The sequence below is a fragment of the Bubalus kerabau genome, chromosome 6, assembly GCF_029407905.1.
Source record: "Bubalus kerabau isolate K-KA32 ecotype Philippines breed swamp buffalo chromosome 6, PCC_UOA_SB_1v2, whole genome shotgun sequence".
In the NCBI taxonomy this organism is placed as follows: domain Eukaryota; kingdom Metazoa; phylum Chordata; class Mammalia; order Artiodactyla; family Bovidae; genus Bubalus; species Bubalus kerabau.
In genome coordinates, this window is record NC_073629.1 from 21,133,862 (window position 1) to 21,156,742 (window position 22,881).

Genomic DNA, 22,881 nt, shown 5'->3' on the forward strand with positions numbered 1-22,881 from the left:
TCCCTTTCACTTTTCACTTTCATGCACTGGAGAAGGAAATGGCAACCCACTCCAGTGTTATTGCCTGGAGAATCCCAGGGACAGGGGAGCCTGGTGGGCTGCCGTCTATGGGGTCGCACAGAGTCAGACACGACTGAAGTGACTTAGCAGCAGCAATCATAGATAAAAAATCTTCAAAACCCAGATAATCACAATGCTGTGATCACTCACCTAGAGCCAGACATCCTGGAATGTGAAGTCAAGTGGGCCTTAGGAAGCATCACTGTGAGCAAAGCTAGTGGAGGTGATGGAATTCCAGTTGAGCTATTTCAAATCCTGAAAGATGATGCTGTGAAAGTGCTGCACTCAATATGCCAGCAAATTTGGAAAACTCAGCAGTGGCCACAAGACTGGAAAAGGTCAGTTTTCATTCCAATCCCAAAGAAAGGAAATGCCAAAGAATGTTCAGACTACTGCACAATTGCACTCATCTCACACGCTAGTAAAGTAATGCTCAAAATTCTCCAAGCCAGGCTTCAGCAATACGTGAACCGTGAACTTCCAGATGTTCAAGCTGGTTTTAGAAAAGGCAGAGGAAGCAGAAATCAATTGCCAACATCCGCTGGATCACTGAAAAAGCAAGAGAGTTCCAGAAAAACATCTATTTCTGCCTTATTGACCATGCCAAAGCATTTGACTGTGTGGATCACAATAAACTGTGGAAAATTCTGAAAGAGATGGGAATACCAGACCACCTGACCTGCCTCTTGAGAAACCTGAATGCAGGTCAGGAAGCAACAGTTAGAACTGGATATGGAACAACAGAGTAGTTCCAAATAGGAAAAGGAGTACATCAAGGCTGTATATTGTCACCCTGCTTATCTAACTTATATGCAGAGTACATCATGAGAAATGCTGGGCTGGAGGAAGCACAAGCTGGAGTCAAGATTGCTGGGAGAAATATCAATAACCTCAGATATGCAGATGACACCACCCTTATAGCAGAAAGTGAAGAGGAACTAAAGAGCTTGATGAAAGTGAAAGAGGAGAGTGAAAAAGTTTTCTTAAAGCTCAACATTCAGAAAACTAAGATCATGGCATCCAGTCCCATCACTTCATGACAAATAGATGGGGAAACAGTGACTGACTTTCTTTTTGGGGGCTCCAAAATCACTGTTGATGGTGATTGTAGCCATGACATTATAAGATGCTTCCTCCTTGGAAGGAAAGTTATGACCAACCTAGACAGCATATTGAAAAGCAGAGACATTACTTTGTCAACAAAGGTCCATCTAGTCAAGGCTATGGTTTTTCCAGTGGTCATGTATGGATGTGAGAGTTGGACTATAAAGAAAACTGAGCACAGAAGAATTGATGCTTTTGAACTGTGGTGTTTGAAAAGACTCTTGAGAGTCCCTTGGACTGCAAGGAGATCCGACCAGTCCATCCTAAAGGAGATCAGTCCTGGGTGTTCATTGGAAGGACTGATGCTGAAGATGAAACTCCAATACTTTGGCCACCTGATGTGAAGAGAGGACTCATAGGAAAAGACCCTGATGCTGGGAAAGATTGAGGTCGGGAGGAGACGGGGACAGCAGAGGATGAGATGGTTGGCTGGCATCACCGAGTCAATGGACATGAATTTGAGTAAACTCTGGGAGTTGGTGATGGACAAGGAGGCCTGGTGTGCTGCAGTTCATGGGGTTGCAAAGAGTCGGACAAGACTGAGTGACTGAACTGAATTGAATCATAGTTCAAATATACAAAAATGCAGCTGGGAGGCCATTAAGGATCTGGTTTAAGACACATTTCTGCCTGACTGAGAACTTGAACTTTCTTTGAACTATCAGTTCAGTTCAATTCAGTCACTCAGTCACGTCCAACTCTTTGCGACCCCATGAACTGCAGCACACCAGGCCTCCCTGTCCATCACCAACTCCCAGAGTTCACTCAAACTCATGTCTATCGAGTCAGTGATGCCATCCAGCCATCTCATCCTCTGTCGTCCCCTTCTCCTCCTGCCCCCAATCCCTCCCAGCATCAGAGTCTTTTCCAATGAGTCAGCTCTTCGCATGAGGTGGCTAAAGTACTGGAGTTTCAGCTTTAGCATCATTCCTTCCGAAGAAATCCCAGGGCTGATCTCCTTCAGAATGGACTGGTTGGATCTCCTTGCAGTCCAAGGGACTCTCAAGAGTCTTCTCCAACACCACAGTTCAAAAGCATCAATTCTTCGGCGCTCAGCCTTCTTCACAGTCCAACTCTCACATCCATACGTGACCACAGGAAAAACCATAGCCTTGACTATACCAGACCCCAAAACACCACTAGTGTCTGAATATGACACTAGTCATATTCAGAACAATACATGCCAGCTGCAACTTATGGTCTCAGGGTCTTCCCTTGTAACCATGTAACAAATTCGAACCCCAGCTGACCCTTACTTAACAACTACCACTGGGAATTTCCTGGCGGTCCACTGGTCAGTACTTGGTGCTTTCACTGCTGAAGTCCAGGATCAGAACTAAGATCCAACGAGTTGACTGGTGCAGCCACAACACACACAAAAAACAAACAACCTTACTTCTTGCCAGCTCCAAAATATAATTATTGACAAATAACTCATGTACCTATAATGCTGTGGGTTTTACCTTCATAAGCCTTCCACATTTTGTAGTCCAGTTCAGTTCAGTCACTCAGTCATGTCCGACTCTGTGACCCCATGGACTGCAGCACGCCAGGCTTCCCTTTCCATTACCAACTCCCATGGCTTACTCAAACTTGTGTCCATCGAGTCGGTGACACCATCCAATCATCTCATGCTCTGTCGTTCCTGTCTCCTACCTTCAATCTTTCCCAGCATCAGGGTCTTTTCCAATGAGTCAGTTTTTCACATTGGTGGCCAAAATATTGGAACCTTAGCCTCAGCATCAGTCCTTCCAGTGAATATTCAGGACTGATTTCCTTTAGGGTTTGATCTCCTTGCCCAGTCCAAGGGACTCTCAAGAGTCTTCTCCAACACCACAGGTCAAAGCATTAATTCTTCTGTGCTCTATTTTTTTTTTATAGTCCAACTCCCACATCCATACATGACTACTGGAAAAACCATAGCTTTGACTAGACAGACCTTTGTCGGGAAAGTAATGTCTCTGCTTTTTAATATGCTGTCTAGGTCTGTCATAGCTTTTCTTTCAAGGAGCAAGTGTCTTTTAATTTCATGGCTGCAATCGCCATCTGCAGTGGTTTTGGAGCCCAAGAAAATAAAGTCTCTGTTTCCATTGTTTCCCCATCTATTTGACTGGATACTATGATCTTAGTGTTTTGAGTTTTAAGCCAACTTTTTCACTCTCTTTCACTTTCATCAAGAGGCTCTTCAGTTCCTCTTTGCTTTCTGCCATAAGAGTGATGTCATCTGCATATCTGAGGTTATTGATATTTCTCCCTGCAATCTTGATTCCAGCTTGTACTTCATCCAGCCCAGCGTTTCTCATGATGTACTCTGCATATAAGTTAAATAACCAGGGTGCCAGTTTGACGTACAGCCTTGACATACTGCTTTCCCAGATTGTTCCATTTCCAGATCTAACTGTTGCTTCTTGACCTGCATACAGATTTCTCAGGAGGCAGGTAAGGTGGTCTGCTATTCCCATCTCTTTAAGAATTTTCCAGTTTGTTGTGATCCATACAAAAGCTTTGGCATAATCAATAAAGCAGATGTTTTTTCTGGAACTCTTTTGCTTTTTCTATGATCCAGTGGATGTTGGCAATTGGATATCTGGTTCCTTTGCCTTTTCTAAATCCAGCTTGAACATCTGGAAGTTCTTGGTTCATGTACTGTTGAAGCCTGGCTTGGAGAATTTTTTGAGCATTACTTTGCTAGCATGTGAGATGAATGCAATTGTGCGGTAGTTTGAACATTCTTTGGCATTGCCTTTCTTTGGAATTGGAATGAAAACTGATCTTTACCAGTCCTGTGGCCACTGCTGAGTTTTCTAAATTTGCTGGCATATTGAGTGCAGCACTTTCACAGAATCATCTTTTAGGATTTGAAATAGCTCAGCTGGAATTCCATCAGCTCCACTAGCTTTGTTCATAGTGATGCTTCATAAGGCCCACTTGACTTCACACTCCAGGATGTCTGGCTTTAGGTGCGTGATCACACCATCATGGTTATTTGGGTCATGAAGATCTTTTTGTATAGTTCTGTGTATTCTCGCCACCTCTTCTTAGTATCTTCTGTTTCTGTTAGGTACATACCATTTTTGTCCTTTATTATGCTCATCTTTGCATGAAATGTTCCCTTAGTATCTCTAAATTTCTTGAAGAGATCTCTAGTCTTTCCCATTCTATTGTTTTCCTCTATTTCTTTGCATTGATCGCTGAGGAAAGCTTTATCTTTCCTTGCTATTCTTGGGAACTCTGCATTCAAATGGGTATATCTTTCCTTTTCTCAGCTGTTTGTAAGGTCTCCTCAGACAACCATTTTGCCTTTTTGCATTTCTTTTTCTTGGGGATGGTCTTGATCACTGCCTCATGTACAATGTCACGAACCTTCATCCATAGTTCTTCAGGCACTCTATCAGATCTAATCCCTTGAATCTATTTGTCACTTCCACTGTATAATCATAAGGGATTCGATTTAGATCATACCTGAATGGTCTAGTAGTTTTCCCTACTTTCTTCAGTTTTAGTCTGAATTTTGCAATAAGGAGTTCATGGTCTGAGCCGCAGTCAGCTCCTTGTCTTGTTTTTGCTGACTGTGTAGGGCTTCTCCATCTTTTAAAAAATTGTTATTTTCAGATTACAAACTACAAAAACCAAAACTCCATAATGTTTAAGAAATTCCAATGTTTTAAGATAATAGGTTCACTGGAAAATTGCAGTTATTCTTTAAGGAGATTATTAGAATTTCCCAGGGAACACAAGATTTTTATATTTAAAGTCTGGCTTTTAATAAATTTGAGACGTACTAAAATAAACCTTCACTGATGGTGCAGCATGAAACAATGAATAAATTTTGGCTTTGAGTAAGAAGCTGAGGGTGCCTCTTGCTCAACTTACTACTACTCATGCCTGTTTGCTCATTTTATCTGCAATATTTAAAACTAATGTCTCACATAAATGGTGGTGGTAGTTTAGTCGCTAGGTCGTGTCTGACTCTTGCGGCTCCAAATAGTCACTCCAAAAAGTCTGTTAAATGGGTTAATGAGTTCCAACTCTGTAGTTGTAAATTTAGGTTCAGTGCTTTCAGTCACCTGGATTCAATTCCCCATAGGGAAATGGGTTTTTAAGAACTGATTTTATTTCCATTATTTGGAATCAGATAGATTTAAATTCTTAGAATTTATGTAAATAATTTACCAAGGTCATGACTGAATATAGATCTTTTTGACTATGTAAAAAACTATGTATATTAGGTAGCTGGCACACACTAGAAGTGCCAATCTTTTCCTTTTCCTTCAACTACCTTTTAATACAGTAATCCACTATTACTTTACTTGTTTAGTGAGTTTTTATTCCTAAGTATTTTCAGTTAACCCATAGGCATACTTATTTTGTACTTAGAGCACTTCTGAAAACTTTAAAGTGCAATGTCAAAGTTACTCAACAGAGTCCGATTTTAAAGAGGTAGCTGTTTCTGGAGCAGTAAAGATAAGATCCTTAAATTATGATCAGAACAGGCCTGCCAGAGGCAATCAGGTGGATATCTAAGAAAGGGCAAAGATGCCTAAGATCAAGGTAGGAGGTATTTTATCTATTATCCTGTAACTGTGTAAATACTAAGCCGTGCTGCATGTATGCTCAGTCACATCCGACTCTTTTTGACCCCATGGACTGTGGCCCACCTGGCTCCTCTGTCCATGGGATTCTCCAGGCAAGAATACTGGAATGGGTTGCAGTGCCCTCCTCCAGGGGATCTTCCCAACCCAGGGATCAAACCTGCATCTTACGTCTCCTGCATTGACAGGCAGGTTCTTTACCACTAACACTACCTGGAAATGCAAAAGGTACTAAACCACCCCTCTTCTAAAGCTAATGCAGAAATAAAAAGATTAGGGTAATCCCCATTCATTAAGTGACCATGAAGTATCTTCTAGCTTCCAGAGCAGGGAGTGGAAGGTCTTTCTTCCTTCCACGACAGCACAAGCTGACTAGGACTTCAGCCAGCCAGCTACTCCCTTTTCACACACAAGGCCTTTTCAGTTGGCTACCTGCTACAACCCATCATTGTTCACTTCTCCAGGGAACATGGAAGATGGTCAGGACTGGAGATTAGCACAAGCAGGGGATAATTTCAGAGACAAATTCCAGACCTTAGCCACCCCTTAGTATTTTGCAGGGAAGACAGAAACAACTTTAGCCTCAGGGAAATGCTGACAAGTAACAGACCCAGTTCTCCTATCTACCATTTTGGCAGAAGCCAGGTCTTTATTCTTTAGCAACAGCAATTGGCAGATGATACCATGCCATGGCTCAAAATCAATTCAAAGGTGATGTACTGAAGACAAAATTCAGAGATTGAAAGGTTCAATCAGATTCAGAAGTATAAATATTTCTTATGAAAATGAGATTGTATAAAATTGTTCCATCACATATTTAATCAATAAATATGGTTATCATGAAAATGAGAAAAAACATTGAAGACAGAATTAAAACCAGAAGAAATCTGAAGTCATGCTGCTGTACCACAAGGGGGCAATGTTTGAACACTACTGATGTGGAGAGGTAGGAGGTGAGGCAGTCTGCTCTTGTTAAATCTGAGAGGGCTCCAGTCAGGGTCAGGAGAGGTGACTACCCTTTGCATTCTACAGGGGTTGGCGCTAACTCTCTTTGTACTAGCAGGCATGACTGTCAGGGGACCAATGTCAGAAAAAACACAACAGGAGAGGAAGCAGAGCAGCTAGTCAGCTGCCCCAGCTCTCACCTGGAAGTGCCTGCTGAGGACAGGGAGGGGTGGCAGTCAGAACCTCCACCTGGAGTCTCTTTTGAGTACTATAGGGCAATGATTCTCAAATGTTATCAGGCATCAGAATCACCGGCAGGGCTTTAGACTGCTGGGCTCCAACCTCAATTTCCAATTCAGAAGGTCTAAAGTAGGTCTAAAACTTACATTTCAAGCTGTTTTTCAGGTGATGCTGCTGATCTGAAGATGGCATTTTGAGAACCACCACTGTAGGTTTTTCTGGCTTTCTCTTAACACTCCCCCATTCCCTCTTTCCTACCATCCATCTACTGCTTTCATGTATACCAACCCTCCATTAGCTTCCTTAAGGAAAACTAAAGAAAAGACAAAACAGGGGTAAATGTTAGACTGTCTTAAAGATTCTTTTGGGGAAGGGTTTCAGCTCTCTACTACTCTGGTTGATGGGTGTTTCAGAAGTGGAACTTACTCCAAATACATACATGCTTCCTCTCCCTTTACTGAACTGCCTGCCAACATTTGGAAGGCAGTTCAGTAAAGAGGAATAGATCCTTTTCCAATCATAAGATCTTGCTTTGAGTTTCGTAAAAATTAGTTAGAATATGGGAGATATACTCTACTACATTTGAGAAAAATTTCCCACCTCAGACTGCTTTTTAAAAAATTACAGTAAAATATACAAAACATAAAATGTACCATAATTGATCATTTAAGCATACAATTCCATGGCATTAAGTACATTCACATTGTTGTGCAAGTTCTACCATCATCCTTCTCCAAACCTTTTCATCTTCCCAAACTGAAACTCATACTCATTAAACAATAATTTCCCATCCCCCTCCCATCAAATCAGCCCTTGGCAACCAACATTCTATCCCTAGACTACTATTTGACTCAGTTTGTCTTTTGACTTAATAAAAGAGAGTATCCACTGCTGACTAGTGGAATTGCTTCTTGCATATATGCGATTGAGTTTATTTTAAGAAAGGTAAATGGGATTGGAGGAAGAAAAGAGGTGCAGACAACTGCTAAGGGTTTTCATACTGGGCCTCCTATCCACGGGCCTCAGCAGCCCTGCCATGGATCTGCCCGATTCTTTCGCATCAAGAAGTTGATCTTCCGAGCCATTTCCATGTTGTAGATCCGCCGGCAGGTTTCATAGCTTTCCCTCTGTCGTCGACGGCAAGGCTTCTCATAATACCGACGTCGCTTTATGTCCTCAATGAGCCCATCCATGGTAAGGATTCTGTATAAGGACAGGCAATGAAGTTAGAGGCTTAGGCTCATTGTTATTCTTTTCCAGTTTCACAATGATCAGAAGTCAACTGACCAAACAATTGGTATCTATAAAAATGATAGTGTGCAATGGTGACAATACAGCATTCACTGCCTACATACACAGGCCAGGCCCCAAGCAGTAATACGCGGGGAAACAAAAACAGGCAATTAATTACACAGTCCTTGTTCTGGGGGAGTTTATCGTCATTATCATGTTCTCAACCATTTTTATTTCCTACCACAACACACCTGAGAGAGACGGCAGTGGCAGGGGGTCTCAACCATTTCAGAATCTTCAAATGGGATAAGTCATTTGCAGTAGGAAGAAAATAACTAGAGGTGATTCCTACCTGGTCCTTAAGAGGAGAATGTAGTTCCAACCCCTACTGTGTTTAAGAGATGATGCAGCTCAATTATGAACAATTATGAAATCTCTGGGCCTACTTCATACAGGGAAAGAAGAGGCCCTTATCACACCAGTGATACAGATAGAAGCATCAAAATAAGAGCCTCAACCATGTTTTTCCCATGTACCACATGCTCCAACCACACATCTGACTACTCCCTGAACACACGTTAATAGCGAATCTTTTTAAGTGTTCATAGGAGCTTTTTTTTTTTTAATACCAGGTCTTTACTCAGGGCTGCTTCCTCAGCCTAGAATGCCATCCGCGGCTCCAAACTGCCAACCTTCGAGGTTTTCCATGTTTTTTTTTCCCCTTGGGAGATTTTCCACATCTTTCTGATGCCAAATCCAGATACCATCTCTCCACAAACCTTTCTCATCTTAGACAGAAGATAATTTGTTTTGTTGAACACCTATGTACAGATTATTTCATTTTGCCATTGTTAGTTATTTATACAGATGTCTCTCTCCTTAGACTGAAAACCCCTGAGGGCATAAAGTGTGTTTTATTCATCTTAATTTAGCTCAGGTTTTTTTCCTGCCCACCTAACTACTTCAACAGTTCCTCTTGCTGGCTTCATAACATGCATACCTCAAAATCACCTTTTTGTTCTCACTGAGCCAAGAAGACACAGGGGTTATTCTATAATTTACCTTATCCCGAGGCTCCTGAGAGCTCTGGCTCCAATCTGCAATTTGTCCCTCCCTCTCAACCCATCATCAGCTGGTCCTGAGAAGTCTGGAGGCACCTGCCCTCCAATCTTGCATTGTTTACATGACCCCATTCCTGCCTACTCTTTCCTTTCATTACACGTAAAAAGTCAGTCAGAAACACAACTGGAGATGGCTAGGTCGGTAAAGAATCCGCCTGCAATGCAGGAAACCTTGGTTCGATCCCTGGGTTGGGAATATCCCCTAGAGGAGGGCATGGCAACCCACTCCAGTATTCTTGCCTGGAGAATTCCCATGGACAGAGGAGCCTGTGGGCTATAGTCCATGGGGTCACACAGAGTCATACATGACTGAACAACTAAGCACATAATTAGAGGGGAGACAGAAGAAGCAGGAAATAAGAGAAACTACCTGTTCCTTCTGCTCAGTGGGAAACCCTATGTATCGCTGCTGTGTTATACCAGAAGCCCAAGGTAACAATAATAGATTGAACATGAGCTTGAAAAGATTTGAGCTTTGGGTACATTACTAATGTGAATAGACATGGGCACCACTGTCCTTTGGGATCTTTTACACTCCTGCTGATTTGTAAGATCAGTTTGTCTAGGTTTTAATGGCAGGGAGATGGGAGGTGAGGGAACTGTCTCAAACTCCCAGTGGTGGAAGGAGCAGATAATTTGGGTTCTATTGAAAACACAGTCATGCCCAGAAGTGGATCCAACACTAGAGTTGTACAGTAGAAAAGCAGGGCACCAAAGACTCAATACCTTTGCCCACAGAGGGTCTCCAATGCTGGCTTTCTTCCTCATCTTACCCTTAAATGTTGGTATCACTCCAGATTCTGACTGTAAATTTCCTCCTTTTTGGTTCTACATGATTCCCTTAAACTATAACATGGGCCTCAACCCTGATGCACAACAGAATCATCTCCTTAAGAGCCTTTAAAAAGCATTCACGTCTGGGTCCCATTCCTCAGAGATTCTGATTTAATTGGTCTACAGTGGGGTTATATACTGGGTATATTTTAAAAGACCCCACAGGTAATTCTAATGTAGAGCCACACTTGAGAACTGACCCAGACACTGCTGACTCTTAAATCGTTATCTCTAGTTCCAGGCTTAAGAGCTAGGCCAATGCTTCCAATTGCCTTAAACCTCACAAAAAACAAACTTATTATCTCCAACTAAAATTCATTCTTCCTCCTCTATACTCTATCTGTTAATGGCATCATCAGTTACTCAAGCTAAAATCTCATGTTCCTGGACTAGGACTTCTTTTCTTGCTACACCCACATTTACAGTATCTTATAAATTCTATAACCTGAAATAGTTCTTAGATCTCTTCCTTCTCTCTCTTCCTATGGCTACAGCTCTAATTATGATCCTTATCTTACACCTGTACTGAAATAATCACCTAACTGGTCATTTAATCAACAAGTATTTATGAAATATCAACTCTATACCAGATACTGCATTAAACGCTGAAGATAGAAAACAAACTTCGATATGGTTTCCTACCCTTGTGGTCTAGTAAAGACAAAAGAATTACAATAGAGTGTGACAGATGCAAAGATAAGGGAAATATTGTTATAGAAGCCCACAGGAGAGGACTTGAGCATAAGGTGGTTATGAAAGCTTCCTAAAGGATACTTTATTTGAATTGTGAAGGATACACAGGTTGCCCTATTTCCATTCTCTTTCCCTACACCAATTATTGTCCTAAAACATAAATCAGAGCATGTCACTCTGATGTTAAAAAAAGAAAAATTGTTCCCAATAAACAAAATAGTCTAACCCAGTGGTTCCCACTTGTTTGCACATTAGAGATCTTTTAAAAATCCAAATCCTGGGGATCTTTTAAAAATTCCAAATCCTAGGCCACACTCCAGGCCAATTAAATTACAAGTAGGGAGGGACATGAGCAGGGTTTGTTAAGTTCCCCTAGTAACTGCAAAGTGCACATTTGGGAACCACTAGTCTAAGCTCAAAGCCCTAAACAACTGAGTTTCATCCTCCCTTTCTCTCTAGCTTTATCTTTAATAACTTGCCCTAAAAAGCCTGTCTAGTCACACTGAACTATGTGTTTACTTCAAACACATTACATATCTAGTTTTTACATTTGTTCACAATCCTCCTTACAATGATTACTTTTTAAAAAAACTTAAAAAAAATTATTTATTTATTTATTTATGGCTGTGCTGGGTCCTCGTTGCTATGCTCAGGCCTTCTCTGGTTGTGGAAAGCAGGGGCCACTCTCTAGTCGTAGCGCGTGGGTTTCTCACCGCAGTGGCTTCTTGTTGTGTACAGGCTCTAGGGCTCGCAGGCTTCAGTAGGTGCGGCATGTGGGCTCAACAGTTGTGGTACACGGGCTCAGTTGCCCCGAGGCATGTGGGATCCTCCCAGACCAGGGATCAAATCTGTGTACCCTGCATTGCGACACAGACACCTAACCACTGGACCACCAGGGAAGCCCAATCCCTTTCTTTTTCTGTTGTATAAAATGCTATTTATTCTTCAAAGGCGCAAACCAATGGGTAACAACTTTTGTAAATTGATACAGGAGAAATTAATCATGCCTTCCCTCTGTTCCCAAAGCACAGTGGTTCTCAAACTAAAGTTTGAGACTCATGCAAGAGCCACCTAGAAAACTTGTTAAAACACAGATTGCTGGGACTTTCCTGGTGGTCCAGTGGTTAAGAATCTGCCTGCCAATGCAGGGGACATGGGGTTCAATCCCTGGTCCGGGAAGCGGGGAAACTAAGCCTGTGAGCCACAACTACTGAAGCCTGCAAGTCCTAGAGCCCATGCTCTGCAACAAGGTAAGTCACCACACGAGAAGCTGTGCACCGCACCTAGGGAGCGGCCCCCACCTGCAGCAACTAGAGAAAGCCCACATGCAGCAACAGACACCCAGTGCAGCCCCAAATAAATAATGTTTAAAAATTAAAAACCCTGCAGATCGCTATGTCACCTCCAGTTTTTGACTTCATACAGGTCTAAGGTGGAGCCTAAGAATTTGCATTTCTAACAAGCTCTCAGGTGATGTTGCAGCTGACGGTCCAGGGAGAACCAATGCCACAGCACACTGTTAAAACACTGATCAGACAGTGTATTTGGACATGTTTGGTTTAATTTTAAAATCTCCCTTACTGGGCTGTGTGCTTTCTAAGGTTACAGATTAAGTCTTTCATTTTTGCATTTAATATAATACTTGGCAAAGAGCAAATATCAGTAAATGTATGACAAAAATGAATCCTCTAGGTCAGGGGTCCTCAACCCCTGGTCCAGTCCAAAGCCTGTTAGGAAACCGGGCAGCAAAGCAGATGAGCAGCGGATGAGCAGGCAAAGCTTCAACTGCTACTCCTCATTGCTTGAATTACCGCCTGACCCATCCCCCCACCCCAGTCCGTGGGAATTTTCCACGAAACTGGCCCCTGGGGCCAAACAGGTTGGGCAGTGCTGCTCTAAGTGACTGACAAATGTCCACAGCTCAAGGGATTAAGTTACTTTATAACAGACACAGTTCTTGGGAGTATTAGCTCAGAAGGCCACAACATTACCTTTACTAAAATGGCATGTTCGAGTTTAGAAGGCATTTTCACATCCATGATCCTAATCATAATTCTATGAAACTGATTAAAACGTCATCTTTTTTTTCTTGGCTGCACTGTGCTGCGTTCGAGATCTTACCACTGGACCACCAGGGAAGTCCCCAGCATCTCTTTACAGGTTAGAAAACTGAAGTTCAGTGAGGCTGACCCGCCCAAGATCACGAAATGGAGCTAGAAGTAGAATTCAGGTCTTTAGTGCAGTGCTTTATAACAGCACTCTGCTTCTCCAATAAAAACCACGGAGGTTCAAAAGACAAATTACTGCGGTGCCCACAGGCAAAGAGAAAATAAAAGAGGAAAAAGCTGAGCCAGACTCTTTAATTAGAGTAAAAAGATGTAAGCGAAGAAGACATGGCACACTAAGGGAAAGCCATTGATCCAAACAACTAAGTATTAATTTCTGTCTAGGCTTTGTTTGGGCTTCCCTGGTGGCTCAGTGGTAAAGAATCCACTCATCAATGCAGGAGATGCAGGTTCAATCCCTGGTGTGGGAAGATACTCTGGAGAAGAAAATAGCAACCCACTCCAGTATTCTTGCCTGGGAAATCTTATGGACAGAGGAGCCTGGCGGGCTGCAGTCCATGGGGTTGCAAAGAGTCAGTCATGACTGAGTAACACTACACTTTCACATGAAAAGAACAGAGACCCTAGATATGACTTTACCTAGGAAGAGGAGCCTACTGGAATGACAAGGACAGTTTAAAAGTACTATGAAAGAGAACTGCAAAAGGAAGAGTTGGGAAACAGACTCAGGTATCCTACTGGAGTTTCGAAAGAGTTCTGAAACAGACAAAAGTGATCATCTTATCAAGTAAATGCCTGTGTGGTCAGGCAGAAAAGAAAAACAAGAAAAAAGTATCAAAGGCATAAAAGAATAGAGGAAGGGGGAAAAAAATGAAAAGATCGGTGCCCCCTAACATAATGATGGGGTTGCTAAATGGTATTCCTTGGATGGTTCTATTTCCAAAACACATATCAAATAAATTCCAAGGTGCCAGGTGAGGATTTCCTTCCTCACCCTGCACTTTCTGCTGCTGCTGCTAAGTCGCTTCAGTCGTGTCCGACTGTGCGACCCCATAGATGGCAGCCCACCAGGTTCCCCCATCCCTGGGATTCTCCAGGCAAGAACTCTGGAGTAGGTTGCCATTTCCTTCTCCAATGCATGAAAGTGAAAAGTGAAAGTGAAGTCGCTCAGTCGTGTCTGACTCTTAGCGACCCCATGGACTGCAGCCCACCAGGCTCTTCCATCCATGAGACTTTCCAGGCAAGAGTACTGGAGTGGGGTGCCACTGCCTTCTCCGCTGCACTTTCTAGTTATCCTGAAAATAGCCCTGATTATCCTCAAATGTTCCAGAACCCCTACAGTAAAGGCATCTACTTATTTCTAATAAACAAGGATGCAAGAAGAGCTTTGTAGAACTTATGAAGTAAATAGAAGTAATGATGCTTCTGCTTCCACAGGTAGTTCAAGGACTAGCAGACCAAGAGGCTCACAGTAAACAGATTAGCCTGGAGTTTGGGTGCCTGGCAACGTAACACTGCAGGACAGTCAGCTTCCAGTTTCAGTGAAATTCAACAGATTATGTAAAAGGAGCTAAGCTGCCTGAGCTGGAGGAATTTGAGGGCGGCAGACCCACGTCACTGTAGCCAGCCTATGTCAGGACAAGCGTGTACACAGGACGACTCAATGGGCCCAGAAGCTCTCCTACCAGGAATAAAAGGGGTCAACCGGGCACACTTCCAGAGTACTTGACTTTCCTTACTTGGGGGCCAGCCAATCATGCAGGGCTTCCTAGCAACCCCCAGTCTCCATCTCTTCATCTCAGGGCACCAACAAGGGCCCTTGGTTATATAACAAGCGTTCTGTGGTGATCTCACTGGACGGACACATAAACTATTTTCTTTGTAAGACTACATTTGTGTTCTAAACATGCTAAAGCTTTAACCACCTTCCTTTCTTCTCATGTGTTGTCGTATCTATTGCTGTAATTAAACTGCAGAATATGCAACTTATTATCAAAAATATGAGAAAAATAAGAAGCCGGAATTTAAGAGAGACATACAGAAAAGGCAGCTAAAGGACAAGAATACTGGAGTGGGTTTTGCCATTTCCTCCTCCAGGAGGGCGTTAGGAAGCATTACTACAAACAAAGCTAGTGGAGGTGATGGAATTCCAGCTGAGCTATTTAAAATCCTAAAAGGTGATGCTGTTAAAGTGCTGCACTCAGTGTCAGCAAATTTAGAAAAGGCAGCAGTGGTCACGGGACTGGAAAAGGTCAGTTTTCATTCCAATCCCAAAGAAGGGCAATGCCAAAGAATGTTTAAACTACTGTACAATTTAACATGCAAGCAAGGTAATACTCAAAATCCTTCAAGCTAGGCTCCAGCAGTACATGAACCAAGAACTTCCAGATATACAAGCTGGGTTTTGAAGAGGCAAAGGAACCAGAGATCAAATTGCCAACATTTGCTGGATCATAGAGAAACCAAAGAAATTCCAGAAAGCGTCTACTTCTGCTTCATTGACTATATATGCTAAAGCCTTTGACTGTGTGGATCATAATGAACTGTGGAAAATTCTTAAAGAGTTGGGAATACCAGACCACCCTACCTGTCTTGTGAGAAACCTGTATTTGGGGTCAAGAGTTAGAGCCTTACATGGAACAACTGGCTGGTTCAAAATTGTGAAAGGAGTACAACAAGGCTGTATACTGTCACCCTGTTTATTTAACTTATATGCAGAGTACATTACACAACATGCCAGGCTAGATGAAACATAAGCTGGAATCAAGATTGCCAGGAGAAATATCAACAACCTCAGATATGCAGATGATACCACTCTAATGGGAGAAAGTGAAGAAGAACTAAAGAGCTTCTTGATGAAGGTGAAAGAGGGGACTGAAAAAGTTGGCTTAAAACTCAACATTCAAAAATCTAAGATCGTGGCATCTGGTCCCATCACTTCATGGCAAATAGAAGAGGAAAAATATGGAAGCAGTGACAGATTTTCTTTTCTTGGGCTCCAAAATCATTGTGAATGGTGACTGCAGCCATGAAATTAAGATGCCTGCCCCTTGGAAGGAAAGCTATGACAAACCTGCTGCTGCTGCTGCTAAGTCACGTCAGTCGTGTCCGACTCTGTGCAACCCCATAGATGGCAGCTCCCCCGTCCCTGGGATTCTCCAGGCAAGAACACTGGAGTGGGTTGCCATTTCCTTCTCCAATGCATGAAAGTGAAAAGGGAAAGTGAAGTCGCTCAGTCGTGTCTGACTCTTAGCGACCCCATGGACTGCAGCCTACCAGGCTCCTCCCTCCATGGGATTTTCCAGGCAAGAGTACTGGAGTGGGGTGCCACTGCCTTCTCCGATGACAAACCTAGACAGGTATTAAAAAGGAAAGACATCACTTTGCCAACAAAAGTCCGACTAGTCAAAGCTATGGTTTTTCCAGCAGTCATGTACAAATGTGAGAATTGGATAAAGAAGACAGAGTGCTGAAGAATTGATGTTTTTGAACTGTGGTGCTGGAGAAGACTCTTGAGAGTCCTTTGGAAAACAAGTAGATCAAACCAGTCAATCCTAAAGGAAATCAACCCTAACTATTCATTGGAAGGATTGATGTTAAAGCTCCAATACTTTGGTTACCTGATGTGAAGAACTGACCCATTGGAAAAGACCCTGACACTAGGAAAGACTTGAAGGCAAAAGGAGAAGAGGGCAGCAGAGGATAAGATGGTTAGATAGCATCACTGACTCAATGGATAAGAATTTGAGCAAACTCCAGGATACAGTGAAGGACATGGAAGCCTGGTATGTTACAGTCCATGGAGTTGCAAAGAGAGAGACATGGTTTATTGACTGAACAACAACAAAACCTATCTAAATTCACCAAAATAAATCATACAGAAAAAAACTTATAGGGAGAGGTCAGAAAAAGGGTGAGGTAATCTGAAAGACTTTCCTTCCCCAAATTCATCATTTCATCTCACTAGCTAATTAGCTACAGAATCTGTAAAGATATTCACTTAGTGCTTCCAGTGTAAGAGCAGAGATCATTAGACATCTCAACCTTCCCACAGACATGCCACTTAAAGGTCTGAAATAGAAGAGTCTAGAATGAGCAGTTATAGAGAAACATGAAATAGGATTATCTTACTTGCCCTGTTATCCTTTCAACTTAAGTGAAAGTACAGTGGGAATAGCTTCTACGCAAGGATATGACTGGCATGTTCAGACACCATAAGAGGTAAAGAGGCTGACTTTTTTAAAAGACATACAAATCATCTTGAGCCTGCAACTGCTTCTCAATCACACAGCTTCTGACAGCATCTTTGTCTTCACCTACTATGGTCTTCTGCCCTCCACACTTAGAACTCTCTGCTCTGCTAAGAAGTAGTTCTCTTTCATTTATCTTCTCAGTCCCCAAGAACCCCACCTACATTTAAACCTAATCATATAAGGATTCTTAACTGGAGAATGACTGCCATAGGTCTCCTCATTTCCACAGAAGCTAGTAAGTAATCTATAACATGGAGCAAAGAACACTGCACTAGAAAAATGTGTGTGTTTTATACTCCTTTCAACCATTCAATAATTGTAACCCAAGGAATATAACTTAATCTTCCCAGGCTTCTCTTACTTCTTTAATAAAGCAACCACCTTAGTGGCCTTAAGGCAGAAGATCAGCTCATGTATTATCTCTTTCATATAATTCAATTCAACAAGCATTTGTTTCTCCAAACTCTGCTTCACTGGGGAGAGAAAATGATAAATGAAAGTCAAAATCCTTAAAACTAGTGATAAGAGCAGATTAATGAACTATTTTCTTTAGAAAACATAACTTTATTAGGGATCAGCCTAGCATTCAAAACCTTTCAATACAGCTCCTCCACTTCAGCCAGTTTATTTCCATGTTTTTGCTTATGTTATAACTTATTTTCTGAACCTGTTTCAGTTTTCCATCACTTGCTTGCTCCTTTAAGATCCCAAATCTGAGTTCACCTTTTCCATTAGCCTTGTCCCACACCAATCTCTCGCTCAGCTTTCCATGTATCATGTACTATATTCCTGCTCACTAGCAATTTTATAACTTGGTTTTCCCTTTGGGCTCTTTCCTAAAGTCTTGATAGAATTCAGGTTCATCATCAAAGGAATGATTGTGGATGAACATGCCTCACACTGTTAGCATTGGGGAAGAACTTTATTTTTAAGACAGTAAACTGAGGGACTGAGAAGTTTCAAGACTGTGAACACCTGGGCTGGCACTGGTTAGAAACAACCTCACTTTGCCATCAAAGGTCCAAATAGTCAAAGCTATGGTTTTTCCAGTAGTCATGTAAGGATGTGAGAGTTGGGCCATAAAGAAGGTTGAGCGTTGAAGAATTGACGCTTTTGAATTCTACTGGAGAAGGCTCCTGAGTGTCCCTTGGACAGCAAGGAGATCGAACCAGTCAATCCTAAAGGAAATCAACCCTGAATATGCATTGGAAGGACTGATGCTGAAGCTGAAGCTCCAATACTTTGGCCACCTGAGGCAAAGAGCTGACTCACTGGGAAGACTCACTCATCAGTCTTCCCACTGATGTTGGGAAGACTGAGAGTAGGAGGAGAAGAGGGTGACAGAGAATGAAATGGTTGGATGGCGTCACCGAATCAATGGACATGAGTTTGAGCAAACTGCAGGAGAGAGTGAAGGACAGGGAAGCCTGGCATGCTGCAGTCCATGGGGTCGCAAAGTCAGGCACGACTGAGCAACTGATCAACAGCAAATGACAGAGGGAGGGACAGAATAACCACCCCACGTCTCAAGAGAGTTGACCTAGTCGTGATTCTGGTCCCCAACCAGTTACCTGTTTAGAGTCCTGTATGCACCTTCCACGTTCCCTTCTTGTACCATCACAGTCCTGGCAATGAACTTCAGATGTTTTGCCATGACCTTGGATTTAAGTCTTCAATCTGCAGGACCTAAAGTACGATGGAGAATGGGGAAGTTAAGTATAGAGACCAGCTAAGAAGGAGAAACACAATAGAATACAGAACCGCGTGGCTTATTTAGGGTCTGGAAATGCAACGGACTCAGAACAGGAGACTGGGACACGTGCAAGACCTCATATCCTGGAAGGTACATGTGACTCGTTATCAAGATTCCCCCGCTCTCTTTGCCAATACAAATCCTGCCACAGGGAAGAAACGAGACAGTAGCAGGGTGTACCGACGGAGATTTATTTGGCCAGGGACGGAAGAACCGGGACGCGCCGCGGGCGCCCCCTCCCTCTCCTAATTACCGCAAAAGTTCCCAGGATGGTTTGGGGCGGCAATTGGGCAGTTTCTCTGTGCTTCGGAAAGGTGGCAACTGCGCGGAATCTCCGCCTCCCGCCACACCCGCCTTATTTTCACCTCCCAGTAGGAGACCCTCACCCCTTAGTACCCAGCCAACTGGAAGCGCGCCCCAACAGGAAGCGGAAGTTGCGTCATCGCATGGGGACAACGAAGCCGAAAAGGAAGAGACGCTACGTAGAAACCATGGCAACCTTCTGGCCGGGGTAGGGGGTTTTTCGGTTCCGTCAGCCACTGCCAACCCCCGGGCCAGCACTCTACAGCTGGCAAAGCAAAGTACTTGTTGCCTTATGTTGTCCCAAAACAGATTCTTCGCTTTCTCGCGGAGTCACGGTCCTTTGGCCTCTGAGGTCAGCCCGATTCTGTACCCTTTAATCCTATTAAATCTTTTTTTCCCCCTTCCAGTTGAAGTAGAGTTGATTTAAAATGTTGTGCCAATCTCTGCCGTAATCCTATTAAACCTTAAATAGATATTTAATCTATTTCTTTTTCCGGACGGAAAATGAGAGAAATAGGCAAAGCTTCCTGGCATGGTTCCTGTTTTCACAAAGGACACAGATTCTTTGAGAGCTGCTCTCAGGGTGGAAGGGGCTTCCATGGTGGCTCAGTGGTAAAGAATCCACCTGCCAATGCAGGAGACCCGAATTCGATCCCTGGGTGGGGAAGATCCTCTGGAGAAGGAAATGGCAACCCACTCCACTATGTATCCTTTACTGGGAAATCCCATGCACAGAGGAGCCTGGCGCATTACTACCTACAGTCCATGGGGGCGGGGGCGGGGGTAGGGGCGGGGTGGTGGGTGGTCACAAAAGAATAGGACACAACGTAGCCAACTGCGGATGGAAAACAGTTTTACACCCAAAAACCTAAGGGCAAGAAATGAAATAACATACTATCAGTTTCCTATATCACCATCTCCCTAGACATTTCACTAAACAAAGTGGAATCACTAAAGAATCAGAAAACTTATCTAAAGGATTTAGGATCAGACTCTTTTATGCCAGCTTATATCCCATTTGTCTCCTAGTGAGATTTAGTAGAAATAATTTTTTTTAATTTTTCCTCATTGTGGAACCAGCTTTCCTTTTATTCATATGTTATGTCTACATATATCTTATTTTATGGGTATTCATATAAGTTCAGATTTACTGGAAATGGCTACTGGAAAACAGTAGGGAAAGGCTCAAAAGAAGAAAGCATGTCAACCAGGTACTTGTGCAATACCGTTCTTTGGGTAACTCCCCTAAAACACACAGGAACATACACAGAGACAGATGCATCCACAACAGTTATGCTAATAGGACTCACAAAAACTGAAGCCTGCCTTAAAGTAAGCCAGGTTCAAAGTAACCAAAATAGAGTTAGTCTGGGACATGATTATGCTTATCAACAAACTTTTATGGAGTGCCTACTTTGTGTCATCCCACTACCTCTTATTTACTTATTATTACTTTTGGTTGGCTTCCCTGATAGCTCAGTTGGTAAAGAATCCACCTGCAGTCCAGGAGACCTCAGTTCCATTTCTGGGTTGGGAAGATCCTCTGTAGAAGGGAAAGGTTACCCACTCCAGTATTCTGGCCTAGAGAATTCCCTGAGTTGGACACGACTGAGCGACTTTAAGCTCAACATTCAGAAAACTAAGATCATGGCATCTGGCCCCATCACTTCATGGGAAATAGATGGGGAAACAGTGGAAACAGTGTCACACTTTATTTTTGGGGGCTCCAAAATCACTGCAGATGGTGACTGCAGCCATGAAATTAAAGACGCTTACTCCTTGGAAGGAAAGTTATGACCAACCTAGATAGCATATTAAAAAGCAGAGATATTACTTTGCCAACAAAGGTTCGTCTAGTCAAGGCTATGGTTTTCCCAGTGGTCATGTACGGATGTGAGAGTTGGACTGTGAAGAAGGCTGAGTGCGGAAGATGCTTTGGAACTGTGGTGTTGGAGAAGACTCTGGAGAGTCCCTTGGACTGCAAGGAGATCCAACCAGTCCATCCTAAAGGAGATCAGTCGTGGGTGCTCATTGGAAGGACTGATGCTAAAGCTGAAACTCCAATACTCTGGCCACCTCATGCAAAGAGTCGACTCATTGGAAAAGACCCTGATGCTGGGAGGAATTGGGGGCAGGAGGAGAAGGGGACGACAGAGGATGAGATGGCTGGATGGCATCACTGACTCGATGGACATGAGTTTGAGTGAACTCCGAGAGTTGGTGATGGACAGGGAGGCCTGGTGTGCTGTGATTCATGGGGTCGCAAAGAGTCAGACATGACTGAGCAACTGAACTGAACTGAACTGAGCGACTTTGACATCACATTCACGACTGCGCTATGTTTTTGTTCCTGCATGTAGGTTTTCTCTAGTTGCAGTGAGCAGGGGTTACTCTTCATTGTGGTGCTTGGCTTCTCATTGCAGTGGCCTCCCCTGATGCAGAGCACAGGCTCTAGGAGCATGAGCTTCAGTAGTTGCGGCATATTAGTTGCTACAACTAATGAGTTGTAGCATTAGTTGTAGCTTTCCAGCCCTAGAGTGTTCAGGCTTCAGTATTTGTGGCAGGCAGGCTTAGTTGCTCTGCAGCATATGGAATCTTCCCTGACCAGGGATCAAACCCTTGTCCCTTGCATTGGCAGGCATATTCTTATCCACTATACCACCTGGGAAGTTCCTCCACTGCCTCTTGAACTACCAAAACATAGTAAGTGTCCAAAAAGATAAATAGTACAACAAGTTAGCGTATGATTAATGCAAAATAAATTATATAGCCAGCAACATACTGTAGTAGAGAAACACTGGATTGAAAGTCAGGTGATCTGGATTCTATCAAAATTCTGATACTCATCAGGCATATGACCTTGAACAAGTCACTTAAATCAGTAGTCTGCAAAGTACTGCCTACAGGTCAAATCCAGCCCCATTCTTGTTTTTGTAAATAAACTTTATTGGGACTTCCCTGGTGGTCAACTGGTTAAGAACCCGCCTGCCAATGTAGGGAACATGGGTTCGATCCCTGGTCTGGGAAGATTCCACATGCCTTGGAGGAACTAAGGCCATGCGCCTCAACTACTGAGCCTGAGCACTTAGAGCCCGTGTTCCCCAACAAGAGAAGCCACCACAACGAGAAGGCTGTGTACTGCAATGAAGAGCAACCCCCACTTGCCTCAACTAGAGAAACCCTGCTCACATCAACGAAGACCCAGACAGCCAAAAATAAATAAATCAAAAATTAAAAAAAAAACTTATTGGAACACAGTTCTGCTGTTTGTTTCTATATTAGGTATGACTGTTTGGGCTACAATGACAGCGCTGGGTAGTTGCAGCAAGATGTATGGCCCACAAAGCATGTACCTTGCTTTGCTGACCACTTATTTAAACTCAGTCTGTTCCCTCATCTGTAAAATTGAACTAATATGTGCCTTCAATCACACATAATTTGTCATGGGAATCAAAAGGGATAACACGGAAAAATATTTTGAAAGAAAGGAAGAGGAAAAGTAGCATTTTTGAGAATCTTATATCAGGGTATTAGATACCAAACCGTGTACTAGGCAGTTTATATACCTCCCTTCATTTGATGGAGTAAAGGGCCAAAGCCTAAGCATATAGATCGTGTTTAATGGGGCGTGTTTAATGGGGCAAACAATTGAGAGGACTTGAGTTAGTCACTGAAAGAAGCAGA

General features: G+C 43.0%; 1 protein-coding gene across 5 annotated transcripts; it reads right to left on the reverse strand.

The window, feature by feature from the left end:
* Positions 1 to 6,557: 6,557 nt before the first annotated feature.
* Positions 6,558 to 19,485, reverse strand: MRPS21 (mitochondrial ribosomal protein S21). 5 transcript variants are annotated; one of them, XM_055584437.1, is made up of 3 exons: positions 19,291 to 19,485; positions 18,713 to 18,827; positions 6,558 to 8,144 (listed from the first exon to the last, which is right to left on the reverse strand). In XM_055584437.1, exons 2-3 carry the CDS (start codon positions 18,793 to 18,795, stop codon positions 7,964 to 7,966), a joined length of 264 nt encoding a protein of 87 aa, XP_055440412.1. In that variant the 5' UTR covers positions 18,796 to 18,827; positions 19,291 to 19,485; the 3' UTR covers positions 6,558 to 7,963. The 5 variants fall into 5 exon arrangements, with proteins under 5 accessions (XP_055440412.1, XP_055440415.1, XP_055440411.1 ...); XM_055584440.1 differs by having other exon boundaries at positions 19,281 to 19,307; XM_055584436.1 differs by lacking the exon at positions 19,291 to 19,485 and adding an exon at positions 19,148 to 19,285.
* Between the last annotated feature and the right edge of the window lie 3,396 nt (positions 19,486 to 22,881).

Excerpts from the sequence above, each read along its gene's own strand:
- MRPS21 (XM_055584437.1), bottom strand. The coding sequence starts at position 18,795 with ATGGCAAAACATCTGAAGTTCATTGCCAGGACTGTGATGGTACAAGAA. Across the intron at positions 8,145-18,712 it reads GCATACAGGACTCTAAACAG|AATCCTTACCATGGATGGGC; the intron begins GTAACTGGTTGG and ends GTCCTTATACAG.